Here is a 22,612-nt window from a genome sequence, read left to right on the forward strand (position 1 = left end):
CCAGCCCCAGGCCAAAGGAAAAGGCAACTTTTCAATCTCCTCCTCCAACCACTTCCCCTGAAGCCTGGAGGAAGTGCCCCCTCACCCCACCCCACCCCCGACACTGTCACACATGTTAGATAGCTGAGGTAGCCCAGAGACAAAAGACAGAAGCCACAACGTGACTTCAACAGACGGGACTGTGATTGTCAGCACACACAGCGAGGGGAAGCCTCCTGCCTCAGGGATCGAAGGGGGTCTTGAAAAGGAAAGAGCTAGCGGGGACCCATTACAGGGGTGCACGAGGGGCTTGGGAGTGAGGGAATTGATGCCGCCGTGGGGCTATCTGTGGATCTATAGTCTCTGCTGGAACTGTCTGCTTTAGGAAAGACAGATTATCTTGGGAGACAGGCTGTCTTTGCGAACGTTTCCCTCTGGGTTGTGGCTGACCAATAAGGTTGGAGAAGGTCAGCTGTACTGTCATAGGAAACTCATTTTACAGCTGAGGCTCCCTATCAATGTGGCCCTGGACCTTGGTGTTGTCAGCCTGCCTGTCTGTGGGGTTAATAACTTCTAATAATCTCCTGCCTCAAAGGGCTTGCACCCCTGAGCCTAAAAACCCAAAGCCTTTCGCCTAACAACGCTTAGGATAAAGTCCGAAGAACTTCAGCTGGCACGAAGTATGGCCTCATGTTGTTGGAAATAAAATAATAAATTGAAGAGTTTAATGGAAACAATGCAGTTTTCCATACATAATTCTCATACTGGAATGCCAGCAGAGAGAAAAGGAAAAAAAAAAAAAAAGGCTGGTGGAATGCCGATTTGGTAAGACAGTGCCTAGATCCCTCGGCCTTGCTGGCTTAGGATTCAAAGCTTTATCTAATACATAATTTGAAAGTTGAGACTGCCCCCTTTCTGCTCATGGTCTCAGTCATGTTGCAGACCTGTAACTTTCCAGCTCTCACAGTTCTGACACCAGCAGGCACCAGCCACCAGCTAAGGGGAGAAAGAGGCCCTGCCCTTCTTGTTCTCCATGGCTCTGGCGATCTCTTAGAGCGCCTCATATTAAAAACGGAGCATTACAGTCTATCTGTTAAAACTTGCTCTCTCTTCTTTTAGTTGAAGTTTTCCCACCAGCTCTGTTAGGAACACTTCCTGTGCTCACGAGTCAGAAAATAATGCTCCTTTCTTGACTTCTGTGGCTCAGGCTGGCGGTCACCATCAGAGCTCCGTGCATGTGTAACTGGCAATCATGCTCGGAAGCTTAAAAGTGCATATGAATTATATGGTGGTTTGTCAGAGACGCAGACTCTCTGGGTCTGTAGTGTGACAGGAGAGTCTGCAGTTTAATGTCTGCATGAAGTCAGTGATAGGCAGAGGGAAGAGGGCAGCACTGCGTGGTGAGCTAAGCAGCAGCATTAGCAACACCAGAGAACATTTTAAATGCACATCCCTCCCCGCTCCAGACACCGAGAGTCTGAAACTCCAGGAACAGGAAGCTAGCCAACCCTTGCTAGCCTCTGCCCCAGAGGAAGGAACACAGACCTAAGAATCAGACAGACCTGAGGTTGAGGCTTCTCCACTTAAACATTTGAGCAAAAGGTCTCTTTCAGCTCTAAACTTGTACTTTCTTTAAAGCAAAACCTGAAGTATTTTTATAAGGATATTGTAAGGGATTGCACGAGGTCATAAGTCTTTTAAGACTTTGCTCAGCCAACCAGTCATTCTTCTCTGATGCCAGCAGGGTTTTCTTTAACCAAAACCTCCCCCTCTTAGCCGGGAGCAGTGGTGCACACCTGTAATCCCAGCACTTGAGAGGCAGAGGCAGGCTGATCTCTGTGAGTTTGAGGCCAACCTGGTCTACCAAGCGAGTCCAGGACAGCCAGGGCTACACAGAGAGACCCTGTCATGAAGAACCAGAAAACAAACAAACCAGCAACCTCCCCTTCTTACTTTTATCAATTTCTCTGCTCTACGAAGGTGGAAGAGCCTGTTGGGGGAAAAGTGAACACATCTTCCGTCGCATCTGCTGCTATGTACAGCACGAATGCACACCCTTTTGGGTTCCACCTCCTCCCACCGGTAGCGAGGTTTGGTGTGCTTAAAGAAGGACAAACCTATGCGACCATTGTGAAGCTCAAGAACATTGGCGTGGACTTCTGCAGGTGAGCCGAGGGCACCAGGTGCCCGCCACGCAGCAGCTGAGCCGAGGGCACCCGGTGCCCGCCACGCAGCAGGTGAGCTGAGGGCACCCGGTGCCCGCCACGCAGCAGGTGAGCTGAGGGCACCCAGAGGGCACCCGGTGCCCGCCACGCAGCAGGTGAGCTGAGGGCACCCAGAGGGCACCCGGTGCCCGCCACGCAGCAGGTGAGCCGAGGGCACCCAGAGGGCACCCGGTGCCCGCCACGCAGCAGGTGAGCTGAGGGCACCCGGTGCCCGCCACGCAGCAGGTGTGCTGAGGGCACCCGGTGCCCGCCACGCAGCAGGTGAGCCGAGGGCACCGGTGCCCGCCATGCAGCAGGTGAGCCGAGGGCACCAGGTACCCACCACGCAGCAGGTGAGCCGAGGGCACCCGGTGCCCGCCATGCAGCAGGTGAGCCGAGGGCACCCGGTGCCCGCCATGCAGCAGGTGAGCCGAGGGCACCCGGTGCCCGCCATGCAGCAGCTGAGCCGAGGGCACCCGGTGCCCGCCATGCCCCTCTAATGCTCCTCTTTCCTATATTAAGGGCCATTTACCAAGCTATAACAACATCTTGGATCCTGAATAATCGCATCATTCATCCCTTTATCCTTCCTATTCATTCTTCAATGAGGCAGTATTGACTGGGCTTTAGTGATGTGCTGTAACATGGCAGCTGCTTCCAGAACTTCTGTAAATCATCATACATTCAAGCTTCGGTAGAAGCCACTCACTCAACTCCGGCTCTGTCCAAGCAAAACCAGATAATTTGTACAAGCACTTCAATAATTAATCCCCAGGACTTGAAACCATAGGTCCTGATTTGCTCTCTGTTGCCGTCATAAACCCCATGACCAAAAGCAACTTAAGGAGTAAGACTTTATTTTTGCTTACAGTTGTATTCTATCATAAAGGGGGTCAGGGCAGGAACTCAAGTGAAGAACTTAGAGACAAGAAATGAAGCAGCCACCATGGGGGGACACTATTTACTGGCTTGCTTCCTTATACAACCCAGAACCACCTGCCCAGGGGCGGCACACCCACTGTGGGCTAGGTCTCCCTATATCAAGAAAAACACCCCCATAGACTTGCCTGACTTGCCTACAGGCCAATCTGATGAACACAATTCTCCACAGGTATGTCAAGCTGACAACCAATATTAGCCATCACACTATTTCTTAAATAATTACCAATTGTGATGACCTCAACCAAAATTGTTTGTATCCAATAGGAAAAGCACTCAAAAAGTACTGTGCATATTTAAGAACTATGGCATCATATCATAGGACACATGGATATTTCAAAAAATTATTGCAGTGATGCAAGTAATAGTGTGTGTGTGTGTGTGTGTGTGTGTGTGTGTGTGTGTGTGTGTGTGTGAAGAGCAGCCAGAATCTGCTCACTGAGCAAGAATCCTGTAGATGGTACAGTTTGCCTGCCCCCAATCCTCACAAGTCCTCCAGACTTGTTTGTAAAATGTCCTTACTGTCCGTGAATTGGAGTTACAGGAACTTGTAAGACACTCAGTGGGGGTGCTGGGACCAGAACTCAGATCCTCAGTTAGAAGACTGACCAGTATGTGCCCTTAGTCCTAGCTGAGCTACCTCTCTAGGCCTTGCTTTGTAGATTTGGCCTATGTTTCCTTACTCTGCCTTCATTCAGGCCCTGGTAGCCACTCTTGTACTCTATTTCTGCATTTTTAATTCATGGTTTCTAGTCCACATATGTTAGGTGATACATTCTATCTCTGACTTATTTCATTGGGCATGCAGTAGCCCAGAGTTTATCCAATAGCCCGTATGCTTATCCATGCAAATAGCAAAGCGTTGCGTGAAGGTTTGGCTTCTTTAAAAACACAAAAATGTTATGGGAATATGTTTTTGTTTTAATCCCAGGTGTGGGATATGGGGCCACTTCAGATTGTCCACAGCATCTGATTACGATTTGCTTCATGCTATAGCATGGGTGTGATTTTGCCAGCTACCTGCAAGTATATGATATTTAGAATTCTGGGGACACTTGAGAAGGCATATCAATGCTAGATCCCTAAAAGGGGCTGCAGCGGCGGCTGCGCCTGCTCTTGCTTCTCATGATGGTTGCTGGTTCCTGTTGTTGCAGTTCGTTGTGGTTTGTCAAGTAGCCGTGCCCAAAGAGATAGAGAAAAACATTGAATAACTTGACAGTGAAGATCAAAGTTGCCCCAAGGAAGTCAACGCCCCTGGTCCTCAGGAAGCAGTCTAATGATAATGATGCCTGCTTCCCATCCATCATTCTTTCTCTCCTACCTAGTGTTGGAGGTTGGAAGGGTGGGGAAGGGTGGAAGAGAGTGAGGAACCCACAAAGCAGAAGGGTTCAGTTACAGCAAAAGGTATGACTACTTGGTTTCAGTTTGAATAATATTCCATTGTTTATATCCATATCGATGCTTATTTTTATCCACACATCTGTTGATGAGCATATAAGTTGTTTTCCTGTCTTAGCTATCATGAACGGGCACTTCAAGGTGCACAGCAGTGTTTATTCATACTTACAAGATGGAGAGTCCATTTATTTTGGTTATATTCCCAGAAGAGGGGCTGCTAGGACCCATGGCTGTTCAGTTTTTAATCTCTGCTGTGCCAATCTACATTCCCACTAGGAGGGCAGCAATTTTCTTTCCTCCACACCTCTTCCAACATTTCTTGCCTCTGGGTTTTCTCTTAAAATAGTCATCTTAATGGGTATGAGGTGGTATTTCCTAATGTTTTTAATTCGTATTTGTCTGGTAACTAATAATTAACATGTACTTTTCATGTGCTCATCAACCATATTTATGTGTTCTGTAGAGAAATGCTAATTCAAGTCTTTTAGCCATTTTTAAATCAGATTACTGTTTTTCTCCACACTACTGTATTTTATGAGTTCTTCCGACCATTAAAGGACCCAGAATATACATGCTTGGTAGGTTGTTTTATTTTCTGCTTGTTGCTTGCTTCCACTTCCACTTCACTTTGTTGTTGCATTTGCAGGGCAGAAGCTCTTTAGTGTGATGTATTGCTACTTATTTGTTCTTGCTTGGGTCCTTGACTTTTACTATGATATCCAGAAAGTCATTGCTAAAGTCAACGTCCATAGGCTTCTCCCCTTATGTGTTTATCCAGGAATTTTACAGTTTGAAGAGTCACGTTTAAGTTTTTATCCACTCTGTGTTGATTTAGGGTTATGGTCTTAAATGTGGCTCTACTTTCATTCTTCCGCTTGTAAAAATCCAGTTTTGCAGCAGCATCCATCTAAGAGATGTCCTTTACTCTTTGTGTCTTCCTGGAGCCTATTTAAAAGCTGCTTGGCGGTACAGGAGTATATACGGGTTTACTTATTGGCTCTTTGTTCTGTTCAACTGATCTCTGTGTCCATCAGATTTTATGTCTGCCTCATGCTGTTTTGATTGTTGTAGTTTTCTGGTGGCTTTAAATCAGGAAATGTGATGTTCCAGCTTTTTTTCCTTCCAGGGAATTATTTTGGCTACTAAGCATCTCTTATGGTTTCATATACATTTAGGTTTTTTTTTCTAATTTCTGTGTCTTAGTCCGGGTTATTATTGCTGAAATGAAACACCATAACCAAAAACAAGCTGGGGAAAAAAGGCTTTATTTGGATTACACTTCCAGATCATAGGCCACCATTGGAGGAAGTCAGGACAGAAACCCAAGCAGGGCAGAAACCTAGAGGCAGGAGCTGATGCAGAGGCCATGGAGGGGTGCTGCTCACTGGCTTGCTCTCCCTGGCTTGTTTAGCCTGCTTTGTTATAGAACCCAGGACCACCAGCTCAGGCATGGCCACACCCACCATGGGCTAGGCCCTCTCCCAGCAATCACTAATTAAGAAAATTACTTACAGCCAGATCTCACAGAGGAATTTTCTTAATTGAGGTTCCGTCCTTTGCAACAACCTCAGCTGTGTTAAGTTGACATAAAACCAGACAGCACAATCTGCAAAGAGAACCACTGAGGTTCAGAGGAGACTGTGCTGCTTGAGTCCATGGCTGAGTATTGTGGGCATTTTGCTTTTGGTTTTGCTCTTGGAGGCAGGTTTTTAGTATCTAGCACGGGATGGCCTTGAATGTACAGCAATCCTCCTGCCTCAGCTTTTCCAGTGCTGGAATTATAACTGTGTGCCACCACACCTTGCTTATTATAGGTATTTTTAATAGTTCTCTTCCACTTCATGGACACAAATCAACTTTTCATTCATTGATTTTCTTCGGTGTCTTTCAGAGTGTTTTGTGGCTCTGAATATGTTAATATACCCTTGATAAATCATATGGCTTTTCAGTGCTATCACACTTTGAAAGTGTCTTCTCAATATTTTACCTACGGGTTTGTAATATAAAAATTCTGTAGATTTTTGAAGGTTGACCTTGTGCCCAACAACTTCATGCAATTTATTAGTTCTAGCAGATTTCCTTGTGCAATTTTCGTCTGCCTTTATGTGTGGAGAGATAATTTTATCTCCCCTTTCCAGTTTGGATGTCTTTTCTTTCTCTCATCTGATGGCCACGGCTAGCGCTTTTCATGCTATGGTGAGGATGAGTGCTGAGTGTCAGTGCATTCGCCTTTCGTCAGACCTCAGGGGAACAGTTTCATCTCTGGGTGGTCTGTGGGCGTCCTTGTGTTGTAAAGCAACATTCCCGCCATGCAGGACCCATTCAGAGTCTGTAATTAGGAAAATACGTCATACTCTGTCAAACACTTTGTGTGTGTCAATTGAGATGATCAGTTTTATCTTCAACTCTGTAAAGATATTACACTGACTGATTTGTACACACTGGTAACTTGCGCTTGGTCCTGATACATAGCATGTCTGATGCATCCATGTCCATCAATAATGTGTAGTCTTGTGGTTTCTTTTTCTGGTCCAACTATTAAGGAGATGCTGGGCTGAAATTGAACTTGGAATGAACCTGTGTTGAGATGTGTGCCACCACACCTTGCTTATTATAGGTATTTTTAATAGTTCTCTTCCACTTCATGGACACAAATCATGAGATGGCCATGAGCCCGTGTGGACCAGTGGTAGGATGCTGTGATTTAAAAGTGATTTGAGGACCAGACTGATAGGACATACACTTGCAATGGTTCATATTCATTGTCAACCTGATTCTCTATGGAGTCATGTAGGGGACACTCTTCTGGGCATGTCTGTGAGAGCATTTTTCAGAAAGGGGCACTCCACCCTGGATGTGGGCAGGATCCCCCACTGACTAAGAAGAAAGCCAATTGAGCTTGAGTCCTCACCTCTCTTTTTCCTGAGAGTGCAACGGAACCAGCTGTGGTGAACTGACTGCCGGTCCCTGCACTGTGAGCCATAATAAACCCTTGCTCCCTTAAGCAGCTTCCATCAAGTCTGTTGTCACAGCAACAAGAAAAGCAACAGATACAGGAAGTCTTGTATTAATTGTCCCTTTAAGTATTATTAGTCTGTCCAGGCGTTCTATATCTTCCTGACTCAACCTCTGTGACAATTTGTATTTTTAAAGGAATCTATTTCATATGAGTTATTTTATTTGGCAATATATAACTGTTCACTATAATCTTCTGTGACAGTTTTTATTTCTGAGGCGTCATAAATTTTTGTCTTTCTTTTTCTTTTCTTCTCTACTAGTTTGCTTTGGTTAGCCGAGAGCTATAAATATTCTTTATTTTTAGAAATCAGTTCTCAGTTTTACTGACTCTGTTCTTTTTTGTTTGTTTGTTTATGTATTGTTTGTCATGTTGATTTATTTCTGCTGTGGTTCCTATTATTTTCAGCAAATTTCAGAAAAGGCTTGTCCCTTTTCTAGTTCCTTGATATATCTTCTTGGACTATATACTTGAAACCCTTTTTCTCTTTTAATTGTTGTGTGACATCATTCCCAAGGAGGCATGAACAAATGTCTACTCATGGCAGATAGGGAACCAATGATGGACCAATGCAGGGGTACCACCCAGGTCCCCCCAGTGAGCCAGTCAGCTTTATTGGGGTCATTTACAGTATGGACCAAAGCAGGGGTAACACCCAAGTCCCCCCCATGAGCCAGCCAGCTTTATTGGGATCACTTACAGTATGGACGAAAGCAGGGGTACCACCCAGGTCCCCCCAGTGAGCCAGTCAGCTTTATTGGGGTCATTTACAGTATGGACCAAAGCAGGGGTAACACCCAAGTCCCCCCCCCATGAGCCAGCCAGCTTTATTGGGGTTACTTACAGTATGGACCAAAGCAGGGGTACCACTCAGGTCCCCCCAGTGAGCCAGTCAGCTTTATTGGGGTCATTTATATGGGTAAGAGGTTATTCACGAGAGCAGAAATGACTCAAAGACAGCTGTTTCACCAGCTGCACAGCTGCAGGCAGTTCAACATGTTGGAGAGTGTCTCTTACAGATAGCTCAGGAGGTCTGGGCCTCTTCCAGGCACTTTACCTCACCTCTGCTCCTTCCAGGTGCCTTGGCTGGTTTGGGCATCTTCTAGTCATCCAGCTTGTCTCAGAATATCTCTCAGAGGTCCTTACTCATTATATGTTCTTGGGGAGGAAGTAGTCTGGCAAATCTGGTCAAAGTTCAGAACTTCTTGTAGCATTTGAGTCATGACTTCCTGTGTCATAAACAGCTCCTAGCACAGTGGAGTATTTCACCTTCCCTCAGACCATCCTGTGCCCTGAGGTGCTTCCTCCAAGATGGAGGCTTTTATCTGAGCGGAGATTAACACGTGGTATCAGTGCAGACATTTTCTGAGATAAACTTCTTTCTTGGAGTTTCCGCCCCTGCATCCCATAAGTTAAGCCTCCATTTGATTCCTTCCTGATTTCTCTTTTGAGTTTTCCCTTCACCCATTTATTGTTTGTTCAAGAGCAAGGCGCTTAGTTGCCACATACTTTTGCAGATTCTTTCTGTAGTGGAGTCCACCTCACTCTAGGATCTAGTGCTACTAGATGTGACTTTTTGTTTGTTTGAAGCCATGTCTCATTCTGTACCTCTGCTGGCCTGGACCTGGAAGTGTAGCCCAGGCTGCTGGGGAACTCACTCCACTTTCCCTGCTTCTACTGGAACTAAAGGAGAGCACCACCACAACGGCCGCATCACACATCTTACAGCCACCAATTAAACTGACGACGGCTTCCACAACATACAAAAACTTTGGGAGGACCATTGGGAAGGACTTTGACCTTCACACAATTATGTTTACAATGTCAGGATTTGCATCATTTTATACGGTATATTTCACAGTTATTGTCTCTATATTTTTGATCATTTTGGCGTTAAACTCTATAACAAATATATGCATGCAGTGACCGTTATGAATATGTAGAGTCAACAACATTACAATACTGGAGTATTCCAATTTCACTAGGTATTTCCCTTTTCCAGTAAGTGTTACAGTTGCATATATATTCATGATGCTAATTTCCACCTTTTCGTTTCTCCTTGAAGAACTTTATTAAGCATTTCCTGTAAGACAAGACAACTTCAGTGGTAATGGATTTCCTTGGTTTTTGCTGGTGTATAAAATCATTTATAAAACCATTTATTCCTGAAGGATAGCTTTGCTGAGCATAGCATTTTTGGATGGCAGATATTTTCTTTCAGCACTTTGAATACATTCCCTTTCTCCTTCTTGGCAAACAGATTTTCTTCTAGTGAAACAGAGAAGACTCTCTAGAGAATCCCCCACTGGCCTCATGGTCTTCTCTTCCTTTCTTATAAACTTCTTTTATTTTTGTCTTTGATTTTGAAAAGTGCTTATAATCACACTATTTCTGCCTGATTGCGGCAAAAAAAGAATAACTTAAGCATTGTGGAAATTCTAGCCATGAAGGTCTAGCTTACTGCCAATCAGCATCTTAACTCACAGTTGCGTTCGTGCAGGGCTCTGAAGATACATGTGGTATTTTTCTAGATCCAAGTCCAGGGGATCTTTGAGCGCCTTTAAAGATGTATTTATTATTATGTATACAGTGTTCTGTCCACAGGCCAGAAGAGGGCATCAGATTACATTATAGATGGTTGTGAGCCACTATGTGGTTGCTGGGAATTAAACTCAAGACCTTTCGAAGAGCAGGCAGTGCGCTTAACCACTGAGCCATCTCTCCAGCCCCTGTCTTTGAGCTTCTGACAGGTTATATATAATGACACTGGGTAATCTGTTGAGGGTCTTGCAGGCTGGCATGAGGACAGGGCTCAGGTCATTGCTCTTTGTCACTACGGTGCTGAGGGACTTCACTTTATTGTGGTCACCAAAGCCACACGGGAGTGCAGTCATTTCCGTTGGATCAATACACAGTAATTCCATGCCAAGGCCACTCCCAACTACAGAGAATCAACCCTCACTTCTGTTCTGAACAGGGCTGAAGCACAGTGTGTATGGTGGCAAGGTTTCCATCAAGACGGAATAAATATTTCTGTTGCAGAGTTACTCTTACATGACAATCCTTTGAAAATGCTCATGATTCTAGAATGGAAGTGAAATATAGTAAAAGGGTAGAACCATCCAATTTGGAAGATTACTGTCACTGATTAGTTGAGACAAACCCCAACTTTAGGGATGTTGGCTCCCCAAGAAACAGCATGGTAAAAGGACTCAGGCCACTAGTTAAGGCCCTTTTCTTTCTTTCTTTCTTTCTTCCTTCCTTCCTTCCTTCCATTCTTCTTTTCTTCCTTCCTTCCTCCCTTTCCTTCTTTCCAGGTTGTTACCAATGAAGTGGGTGGGAGGAAACAGAGAGTTAATCCTAAAATAATAACCTCTCTCTATGTAGACCCTGTTTGTCCAGCACAGAGTTTTGGTTTTAGAGATCTCACTCTACTGCTTGCTCAGTTCAGCTATGATGGCCACACAGCACCCTGAATGCAGGAGTGGGGTAGCGGTCAGTGTGGGTGGGGTAGGCTGTCCTTAGCTCAGCTGTGATGGCCGCACAGCACCCTGAATGCAGGAGTGGGGTAGCGGTCAGTGTGGGGTAGGCTGTCCTTAGCTCAGCTGTGATGGCCGCACAGCACCCTGAATGCAGGAGTCGGGTAGCGGTCAGTGTGGGGTAGGCTGTCCTTAGCTCAGCTGTGATGGCCGCACAGCACCCTGAATGCAGGAGTGGGGTAGCGGTCAGTGTGGGGTAGCTGTCCTTAGCTCAGCTGTGATGGCCGCACAGCACCCTGAATGCAGGAGTGGGGTACAGGCAGTGTGGGGTAGCTGTCCTTAGCTCAGCTGTGATGGCCGCACAGCACCCTGAATGCAGGAGTGGGGTACAGGCAGTGTGGGGTAGGCTGTCCTTAGCTCAGCTGTGATGGCCGCACAGCACCCTGAATGCAGGAGTGGGGTACAGGCAGTGTGGGGTAGGCTGTCCTTAGCTCAGCTGTGATGGCCGCACAGCACCCTGAATGCAGGAGTGGGGTACAGGCAGTGTGGGGTAGGCTGTCCTTAGCTCAGCTGTGATGGCCGCACAGCACCCTGAATGCAGGAGTGGGGTACAGGCAGTGTGGGGTAGGCTGTCCTTAGCTCAGCTGTGATGGCCGCACAGCACCCTGAATGCAGGAGTGGGGTACAGGCAGTGTGGGGTAGCTGTCCTTAGCTCAGCTATGATGGCCGCACAGCACCCTGAATGCAGGAGTGGGGTAGCGGTCAGTGTGGGGTAGCTGTCCTTAGCTCAGCTGTGATGGCCGCACAGCACCCTGAATGCAGGAGTGGGGTACAGGCAGTGTGGGGTAGGCTGTCCTTAGCTCAGCTGTAATGGCCGCACAGCACCCTGAATGCAGGAGTGGGGTAGCGGTCAGTGTGGGGTAGGCTGTCCTTAGCTCAGCTGTAATGGCCGCACAGCACCCTGAATGCAGGAGTGGGGTACAGGCAGTGTGTGGTAGGCTGTCCTTAGCTCAGCTGTGATGGCCGCACAGCACCCTGAATGCAGGAGTGGGATACAGGCAGTGTGGGGTAGCTGTCCTTTGCAGAGTACTCCAGGCCCTTCCTTCCCAGACGGAGCCCACAACCCTCAGGCAGGAAAAGACATCAGTAAGCAGTGTGCATGAGCACAGGGCTTCTCGAGCCCTTCAGCATGGTCTGATCTCCGTTGGTCCTTCCTCTCTTCCCAAGCATTCATACCCCACACCAAGTCAGGGGGAGGGGGAACCCAACTTCCATGCTCTGGTATTTTCCCAAAGTGCCATAATTCTGTAGCTGCATGACCGGCTGTCAGCATTCACATTTAATACTGACAGCTACGCTCAAAACACCCAGCAGCCAAACACCAGCAGCGCGCTGCCTGAGCCCATCAGCAGCTAGTACCAACATGTGGGAATATGCAGGCTGGAGTCCACTTCAGGCCGATGAGCAGTGTTGGAAAGGCAGGTGTGAAACGGGTGAATCCCGAAAATCTTCTGTCAGTGAACATTAAGGGCTTTGGTTGTTTGCACATGGTATGGACTCCCTGGCTTCTAGATTCACACCTTTCTGATTTTACAGCATCCTAGTTGTTTCATTGCTTGGTTTTCATCATGGCATAAATTTTCTTTCATTTTTCTTCCTGGTAGGTTTAGAGTGAAGCAGCCCCCACCCAGCACTGGATTGAAAGTGATATATAAACCTGGGCCGGTAAGTCCATATGTTATAGAGCGTGTGTGTGTGTGTGTGTGTGTGTGTGTGTGTGTGTGTGTGTGTGTGTGCGTGCGTGTGCATACATGTGAATGTGTATGTTTCCACTACAGTTGGCTTTTATATCATTTGGACACTCAGTTTAAACCATGAGTAGGTCTAATTGTTCTCATATGGTAAGGAAAGGATTCATAGGATTGGTCCCCAGTGTGACTCCATGCCATCAGCTGGAACCACTTGGGAAGCTCTCCTCACTTCTCCTGGGACTACGGTTATGTACAGGCATGTGCAAAGGACCTTTTAAAAAACTGAACTCTTGGGGGATGGAGAGTCGGCTGGGTGCTTAAAAGTACAAGTTGTTCTTGCCCAAGACCCAAGCCCGGTTCACAGCACCCACCTGGCCGCTCACAACCCCCTGTACGTCTAGTTCCTGGGGACCCAGCAGTCTCCTTTGACCTGCAGAGACACTGCATGGGTGTAGTACACAGACATACATGCAGGGAAAACATTTTGTACATATTCAATAAACAGGCCAAAAAAATTAAAAACTTAATTCTTCTGAAAAGTGGCACATCCTCCATGAAAACTACCATCCCATTCTTTCTACTTTGTGCTTCCCAGGGAATATTATCTAACATAATAATAGGAAATCACATTATTTTATTAAAGCCACCAGCTGCTTTATTTCTCCAAAGTAATCTGAAAACACAAATGTAAAGATGTCAATATGTAAAGCAGGAAATCTGGTTCTACGCCAAGGAACTGTCACACCCAGGTACATGAAAAAAAGCACTGTTCTGTTTCTCTTTCTTCAGCATTCTCCACACAGAAGGATGCATGTTTAAGGTTATGGACATGTTAATTACTCTGGATGAGCATCACTAACTGTGTACACATATCCAAACCTCACACCGTCCCTGTACACGTGGAGACCTCTATGCTTTGATTAAAGATAAACACTGTAAGAGAAATAAAAATTTAAAAATTAAACCTAAACCCATACTGACTTCACTGTATTCTCAAAATGGGTTGTTTAGGTTTTTTAAAATAGTGAATATTATGTGAATATTAATTTATATCCCTACTTAAACAATATAAATTTAAACCGTTATAAGGTAAACACAGGTTTTTCTTAAATTAAAATTTAACCATCTTGTAAGCAAACCTGGCTGCTTCACCAGGCTCTTTATCTCTCAGTAATTGTTGCTTTCCTGTTGTGCGCTACTAATAGAGCCAGGGCACAGAGGAATGATATCCAGGCATCTACCTTGGCCAGCCATGTAGCAGGAACTTAGGCAGCTATAGCCAGAATGAGGTAGGAACTTTAGTGGGCTCAGAAATGGGTGTGTGTAGGCTCAGGAGAACAGGCAGAAAGGGTATGTGGTCCCACAGCAAGCACAAGGGGAGCCACTAGAGCTGTCACACTTGTTACTTACATATCGGGGTCTGCTGAGTGTACTGCACAGCCCATTGGCTCCCTGTGATGACCGCCTTGCACCAGGCAAGGTTGGGGCATCAACACTCAGAGCCTTGCTTTGTTCATCTGGTCTAGGAAGGTGTGTAGACCAGCTGTTCTTAGCCCACTTCTAGTTTGCAAATCACAATCTATCGCAGCACACCAGGACACAGGCTGAAACTCCAAACAGAGACCTGCCACTGTCTACACTACATCCACGAATCCATGCCTATCTGTTTCTCTGAAGTAACTCACTGCTGTACAGGGCCAGCGAGATGGCTCAGCAGGTTAAGTGCTTGCCATCAATCCTTACAACCTGACCCCTGTGGTAAAAAGAGAGAAAGGAACCCTGAAAGCTGTCCTCTAATCTCCACAGGCACCTCTTGTGGCAAATACGTGTCTCCAAGGGCAAGCCCATGCACCTATATCCCCCAAACAGACGTATGTTTTAAATGTCAGACTCTTGACAACATAAAAAAAACTATTAAAGCAAGCCCGTCCACTGTTCTGAGAAGCCAGTAAATCCCATTTTAATCTAAAGAACAGATCGTCCCACTTGCTAACTGAGCTGGATCAAGCTTTATAGGTAGTAAAAACTCAGTGTGTATCCTTTGAAGCCCACTGTACTATAAGGGTATTTCTTTTCCCCTTTTGGACAGTAGGTTTTGGCTCTGACAAAAAAACATAATCTATGGTCTTCTGTCTATGTAAATCTAACCACTGTTCAGCTTGCTTAGCTGCCAGCACTGCATGAATGTGCTCCAGGCCGGGGTAAAAGCACTGTGGCAGTAACTCCAGCCCTCCAGTGGGACTTGCCCACTACCCAGCCCTGCTGATTGCTGGGCTTGGACGACCAAGCCTGGCACTCTGAGAGACAGAGCGTCTGGATCTGTTTCAGCAACACACACAATACCCTGTTGAACGAAATGGAAACATTTTTCAATTCTATTAGTTTATAAAACTATATGCAAAATTTCCATTTATATCTAATTGCTCTCCATGTGGTGGTGTGTGATTTATCTAGTTTTTGTAAATAACCGTTCCCCTGCTTTCTTACCTGCCTCCTGGAGAGAGAGAGAGCGAGAGAGCTTAGAAACATAAACATCTATTCCCTTCCTGGCTAGTGTGCCTTCCAAGAACAAGGCAAGCAGCCCGATGCCTTGCTGCGTCTCTTCACTGTGTACCGGGTCTCTTCTTTGTTGGTACAAACCTCTCTGCCTTGCTTTCAGACTTAAGCAGCTTGACATCTACACTAACTCTGTCTCCCTCTACTGGCGTCCTGCAAGCCTTTATTAGAGTCCCAGAGAGCAGGTGGCTGGAGAGCTGCCACGTTTCTTATATAACCTTCACATTTATCTTAGATAAAATGTACCTCTATCAGCTAGCAGACAGGAGCTCATGACCAACACTCAAAAACAAACAAACAAACAAACAAACAAAACAGCACAGTTATGGAGTTGTGGGATGGATGTAAGGACGTGACTTAAAGTTTTGAGGTCAGAAATTGAGCTCTCAGTTCAGAGGTCAGAGTTAGAGAATGAAAGAAAGAGAAGTTTGTCATCTGTTTATGGAGCAGGGGAAGAGGGACCAATGGAGATCAAAGAAGAAACTAGGAGAAAATAAACTATGGCTACTGCAGTAGTTTCCCTTTACTTCCAATGTCCTGTCATTTAGTCTCGCCCTCCCCCCCCCCCCACACACACACCCTCATACAGTGCTGGTTTGGGTCGCTGTGTCAGCCAGTCTAAAAGGAAACAAGGTTTATCCTGGCTTACAGAATAAAGAGGTGTCACTATGTAATCACTTGGCCTGTGTTTTGGGGTCTGTGGGATGTTAGAGAACGACACATGGAAGAGCAAAGCTGCTCTCTTTGTGGCTGCCAGGAAGCAGAGAAGCAGAGAAGAGGGGCCAAGACACCCCCAATGGCCGTGCTGCCTTGCACTAAGCCCAAATCCATAAGGTTTTTTTTTTTTTACCTTTTGTCTGTCTGTTTGTTTGTGGGGTTTTTGGGGAGGCGGGTTGAGCCAGGGTTTCTCTGTGTAGCCCTGTCTGTCTTGGAATTAACTCTGTAGACCAGGCTGGCCTCAAACTCACAGAAATTTACCTGCCTCTGCCTCCTCAGTGCTTAGACTAAAGGCATGAGCTGTCACCAGTTAGTTTCCTTAAAGTTCACAGGCATAAGCTGACACCGAACTTTTACTTTATGGCCTTTGGGGGTGTTTCAGATACAAACTCCAACACCCCTCAGAAGTTTGTCTTCAGTCCCATTTATTTTCTGGAGTTCTATTTTAAATAATTCTGACATATATGCCCTGACTCACACAGTTGAGCTGTGAAATGTGACCACTGGGGTGACAAGGGACTGAAGGACAGACACATAGACACACATACAGTAGAGCTGAGCTCAGGTGGCCCAATGGTAGTGGAAACCCAGCACATTTCTCTATATATCTGAATGGAAGAGGCAGGTTTGTTGCATATAGATCAACAAGGATGTAAACTTATCTAAGTTTGGTTGGGGGGGGTCTCTACAGGGCAGTGGTCTCTGGCTATAAGCCCCCTGGAAAAGGGAGCTGCTGTAGATGCCTTCCACAGTTACTGTCAACATGCACACACCAACAAGGGTGAGCAAAAGGCTTTGCCATTCCAATGGGTCTGACATGGCCATGCTCATGGCAATAAAACAGATTTCTGTGGTACCACTCACCCCCCAACACACACACACAATGTGCTTATATTTACCAGTGCCAAATTTATAGACGAGAAAGCTTAAGTTTTGAGAACCTAGGTATGTTGTCAAAATGAGTTTTAAAACCTATATTTGATGCCTTACAGGTGGCTGCTGGTTTGCATGCAGAGCTAAAGGTAGAGCTCTTTGCCATGGCTGTTGGAGAAGACGGTGCCAAAGGCTTAGCACACATCTCCCACAATATTGAAATCATGACGGAGCATGACATCATGTTCTTACCTGTGGAAGCAAATATCCTTTAAAGTTCAGTTTTTATAACCATACATAGTGCAGAAATACTGAAATGAATTAGGAAAACATGAAAGACAAAATGGTCTAATGAAGAATTAGTGAAGCTCTTCACTAGGCCAAGCACTATACACAGGATGACAAACAACAGGCACGGGGACATGAACGGATGATGTCGGGGGTAAGGAGGAAACGGCAAAAGCCAAAGTGGAACTTATTAACATAGATGTCAGCACAAGACCTAAGTCCACTTTACAGCCACCAGAAACTGAACTGCAGAGCTTAGTAAATGAGATCTCAGCTGAAGAGCAGGAGCTGGTGATAGAGATTTCCAAGGTCCTCTGCACACAGCTGGTGTTTGAGAGGATAGGAAAGACAAATTTGGGATCTGTTTTGGGAGCAGTGGGAAAAGGGGCCAAAGAAGCCAGAGTATATTACCTTAAAGACACTACAGACAGGACAGACATTTGTTTAGTGTAGACTGTTTCTAGATTTGAGAATGGAGAAGGGGAGTGTTTAAAATATGACTAAAAGTAACTAATATGGAACTATCCAACAGCGAGAACTCCAGAGCAGAGGTGAAGGGCTAGGCTTGGTGAGGAGGAGGAGGATGAAGGCAGCTGGGCATTGAAACTCTGAGATGAGGTGGAAGCTGCGGATGCATCCAACGAGCTCCACTTCAGTAGAAATGGAAGTGAATTCACTTGAATTCAAAGGTAGTGTCTCTATTAGGCAGGCGCTGCGTCCACTTCTCAGTTACACACACACAGGAAAACAGTTCAATTAGATTTCTCATTTCCTAAAGATGGCTCACAACCAGCGTCCCCACATCTAGACCAATCCCTACCCAAACTGCATGGAGACTCTGTGACTTTAAGATGCTGTTTGTGTCTGTACAAAAGATCATTCACCTGTAAAGCTCACAGTCCTTAATGAGTATTTTACCAGTTTTAACAAGCAGTGCCTATGACAATCGACCAAAAGATTTCCCCCAGGGAAAAGAAAATCCCACGGTGTACAAGACATCCACAGTCTCCTCCTCTGCACTTGGGGTTTTCGTGTCTCGCAAGGCCACTCGTCATTAGGATCAGTAAGTAGCAGATGCCAGTTTGTCAACCACTCACATCTGGGGCCTCAGACCTCAGCGTTTCCCTGATTTCTTACAGCCAAAAATGAAAACGTTTGTAGAGTTTACACTTAAATAGGTTGTTTTCAAACATTTTGGAATTGGGACACTTTCTGCAACTGTACTGTTGGTTCCATGAGTCAAATGTATAGATAATTACCAAAGAAGAATTAGAACTGGGAAAATTTAAATTATATTTAAACGAATTATGAACCCACTATATAAAAAACTTAGTGTTTTTAAAATCAGTTTTTTGTTTTGTTTTTGTTTTTGTTTTTGTTTTCTTTTAGAGGACAGGCTTATCTTGCCAAGCTTCAGAGATTTCACTACATCCTTCAGGTGATAACGATGGTCATAGCAGCATGATAGTGAATTTATGACGCAGTGGCCCAGGAGGCAGAGACAGGAAGTGGTCAGGAAGGGTCCAGTGACTGACTTCCTCCAGCAAAGCCTCACCTTAGAAAAGTTTCACATCCCCTAAGCGGCACTACCATCATGGGCCAAACAATCAAATCATGATCCTCTGAGGAATATTACATATTCACACATGACATTCCACCTCTGTCTTCCAAATATTCAAGGCCACCTCATAAGGTAAATGGCTTTATTTCCCCTTTTATTGAAAAATACCTTTTTCACAGAGAATATCTTGACTATGGTTTCTCCTCCCATTTCCTCCCCCCCTCCCACATCATCCATATCTACTCCCTTTTTTGTTTTGTTTTGTTTTTTGTCATTCATTAGAAAACAAACAGGCTCCTAGGGAATGATACTAAATTACAACTATCACATAGGAGTTGGACAAGACAAACAGAAAGAAAAGAGCCCAAGGGAAAGCACAAGAATTAGACTCACTTATTTGCACACTCAGGAATCCCATAAAAACCCTAGACTGGAAGCCATGGTGGATATGCGAAGGCCCTCGCTGTGCATGGTACCTCACTCTCTGAGTTCCTGCGTGCTTTGATCAGGTTGATTCAGAGGACCTTGTTTTCTTGGCATCCTCCATCCCCTCTGGCTATCACACTCTTTCCACCTCCTCTCCCATAGGGTTCCCTGGGCCCCAAGAGGAGGGATTTGATAGAAACAGCCCATTTAGGGTTGAGTGTTCCAAGGTCTCTCAGTCTCTGCATCATGTCTAGCCATGGGTCCCTGTATTTGTTCCCACCTGCTCCAGGAGCAATTTTTCTGATGACTGAGCAAGAACTGACCTATGAGTTTTGTCCTAGCAGGACACTATTGTTGATCAAAGGGTTTGTGGCTGGCTTGGTGTCTACACTTCTCTTTTGGTGGTCTGCAGAGTACCTTCCTGTACCAGACACACTAGAATGTAAGGGTGAGGTTTCTATGTAGGCGCCAGCTTGACTTAACAGTGTCCAGTGAGTTGTAGAGGTGTTGTCTTCAGAAATGGCTCCAGCTGTCAGTTTGTGGCCTACCATCTTGGCAATACCCTGGGTTGTTTGGGGATTCCCATGGTACCTCTTTAGCCAACAACTCTATTAGATGTAATCCAGTCTAGTATTGGAAGCTTTAGTTGATGATGAGGAATGGAAAGTTGGAATTCTACTTGCCAACATTATTTGGCTACTTCACTTAGATAGCCTTCATAGAGGTATATATTTTAGGAAGTATCTACTATATTAGGTTTCCACATTACTCTTTAAATGTTCCTTTCAGCTGTTTCTTCATTAAGTGCTGCCCTCCCCCACCCCAACTTGATCTTACCATATTTGCCTTTTTGGGTCTGAGATACTTCACTCAGGATGAATTTTTTCTAGTTCCATCCTTTTACCTGTGAATTTCATAGTTTCTTCCTTTCTTTTTCTTTCTTTCCTTCCTTCTTTCTTTCTTTTTCTAACAGCTGAATAATAAATTACTGTGTAAACGTACCACATTTTCTTTATACATTCTTCTGTGGAGGGACACCTAGGTTGTCTCCATTTTTTGGCTATTATAAATAAAGCAGCAACGAACATGGCAGTCTCTATGGTAGAAACATCCTTTGAGTATATGCCCAAGTGATATATCTGCATCTCTGCCCCATCCTTCAAGACAGGGTTTCTCTATGTAGCCTTGGCTGTCTTGGACTTGCTTTGTATACCAGGCTGGCCCTGAACTCACAGAGATCTGCCTACCTCTGCCTCCCTGAGGGCTTGGATTATAATGGTGCACCACTGTGTCTGGCACAGCTAGATCTGGTTGGCCAATAAAATTGCTTATGCCTGGGCTGGGCAGAAGAGAGGTAGGCAGAGCTAAGGTTTGTAGGCCTGGAGGACAGGATCACTGGAGAGAGAGGTACAGGAGAGGAGGAAGGAAGAAAGAAGTTCACTATGGAGTAGCATGACCAAGCAGCATGTGGTTGGGAGGAGCGTGCTTTGAGGATTAGCATGATAGAGAGAAGCAGACCAAACGGAGCACGTGCAAGTATATGAGAATTTTGGATGGGATGTGTGGCTAGGCGATAACAACGTAGCTTAGGGGGTTAAGATCTGGCAAGCCCCAGTGTTTAAGGCATATTAACAATCTGTGTCTTTCATTTATCTAATAGTGGGTTAGGGGAATAACTGCCGCATTAACAATCATATGCATCAATATCAAATAATAATAATCTTATTACAACATCATTTTCTGATGGCTAAGGATGCCAAGTACTTGTTTCTCAGTTATTTGAGTTTCTACTACTGAGGATTGTGCTTAGATTTGTACCCCATTTTTCAATTGGGTTCTTTTCTTGCTGCCTAGATGTTGAATTTATCTATTTTGGATGGTGGTACTCTATTGGATGTAGAGTTAGTACAAATCTTTCTCATTTTGCAGCCTGCTGCTTTGTCTGAATGTCATATAGTCAATGTCCTTCTCCACACCCAATCTTCTCTGTCACAAGGTCCCATTTACTAACTGTTGATCTTAGAGCCTGTGCTAATGGTGTTCTGCTCACAGTTGTCTCCTGTGTTATGATTTGAAGGCTATTCCCTTTCTCTTCTATCAGGTTCAGGCTCTGGCTTTACACTGAGGTTTTGGTCCATTTGGAGCTGTTTTGTATGTTAAGTATGGCTGGTTCTATTTGGATTCTTCTACATGCAGACATCCAGGCTGACCGGGACCATCTGTTGAAGATGGTTTTTTTTTCCAGTGTATGTTTTTAGCTTATAGAAAATAAAGTTCCATAGGTATATGGATTTATGTCTGGGTCTTCAATTAAATTCCATGTTTCAATGTGTCTGGTTTTATGTTGATACCATGCTTTTGTTATTGCTATAGCGTTGTAGTACAACCTGAAATCAGGGACAGGTATATTTCCTGTAGTCTTTATTATTCAGGATTGCTTAAGCTACCTTTGTTTTTTGTCCTTTCAGGTTTTGTGAAAAATTGTGTTGAATGTTGTTGGGGATTGCGTTTAATGTGTGGATTGCTTTTACTATGGCCATTTTTGCCATATTAATCTTACTGATCCATGAGCATGGGAGATCTTTCCATCTTCTGGTATCTTAAATAATTTCAAGTTTTTATCATACAAGTCTTTCACTTGCTTGGTTAGAGTATTCCCAAGATATTTTGTGTCATTTGAGGCCATTTTGGAGGCATTATTTCATTGACTTCTTCCTCAGTTCATCTGTCATTTGTATATAGGAGGGTTACTGATATAATCAATCAATAAACAAATAAAATCAAATTAGCAGTGTCATTGCTTTATTATCGAATGCCTTGTCAGCATTTAGTGCCCAGGATTCCTGTGAGCTGCTGTTCTGTTCCTATGTCACACAGCATAAAGTCTCTGAGAAATCCACTCTATGCTCATTAGAGTGAGACAAAGGCAATGAAGTGACACTTCCTGTCCACTTCCTGGGGCTCCTAAAGGAAGCACTACAAGTCATCACAGTCATTCTCCCATAGCTTGCTGGCCGGAAAGTTAAGCTCCAGGTACCAATAGTAGCAGAGTTGGCTCCTTCTGAGGCTCTGGGGGGACATTTTACTACTGCCCTTTCCTGCATGTCTATATGTAAGTATTTATACCAACATCACTCCACCCTTTGCCTTGCTCACATACTGCATTTCCGGTAAATTTCTCTATGTCACTCTTGTAAGGATTAACTCATTTGAAGGCTTCCCTCATCCTGAATGACTTCACGTCCACAGATCGTTTTACAAAGTGACATTTACAGATTCCGTTAGTTAGAGATTTTGGGAGACAAACAGTATGGCTTTCTCTCTGGTCCTTAAGGAGATATTAAAAGAAAAAAAAATCCAACTAGAGTCCAGTTACTAGACCATAACAAGGCATCTAGATTAATAACTGAGAAATTTCCCATTAA

The 22,612-nt window shown here is 44.9% G+C and overlaps 1 protein-coding gene across 1 annotated transcript in view; it reads left to right on the forward strand.

Annotated features, from left to right (window-relative positions):
* Positions 1-22,612, forward strand: part of SPAG17 (sperm associated antigen 17) — a 209,574-nt gene that overhangs the window by 181,678 nt on the left and 5,284 nt on the right. The window contains exons 45-48 of the mRNA XM_084757928.1: positions 1,960-2,144; positions 12,680-12,740; positions 17,032-17,176; positions 18,119-18,263. Of these exons, the coding sequence (XP_084614054.1) occupies positions 1,960-2,144; positions 12,680-12,740; positions 17,032-17,176; positions 18,119-18,258 (531 nt within the window). The 3' untranslated portion in view covers positions 18,259-18,263. The remainder of the gene's footprint in view (positions 1-1,959; positions 2,145-12,679; positions 12,741-17,031; positions 17,177-18,118; positions 18,264-22,612) is intronic.

The sequence above is a fragment of the Acomys minous genome (genome assembly GCF_964271855.1).
Source record: "Acomys minous genome assembly, chromosome: 14".
In the NCBI taxonomy this organism is placed as follows: Eukaryota; Metazoa; Chordata; class Mammalia; order Rodentia; family Muridae; genus Acomys; species Acomys minous.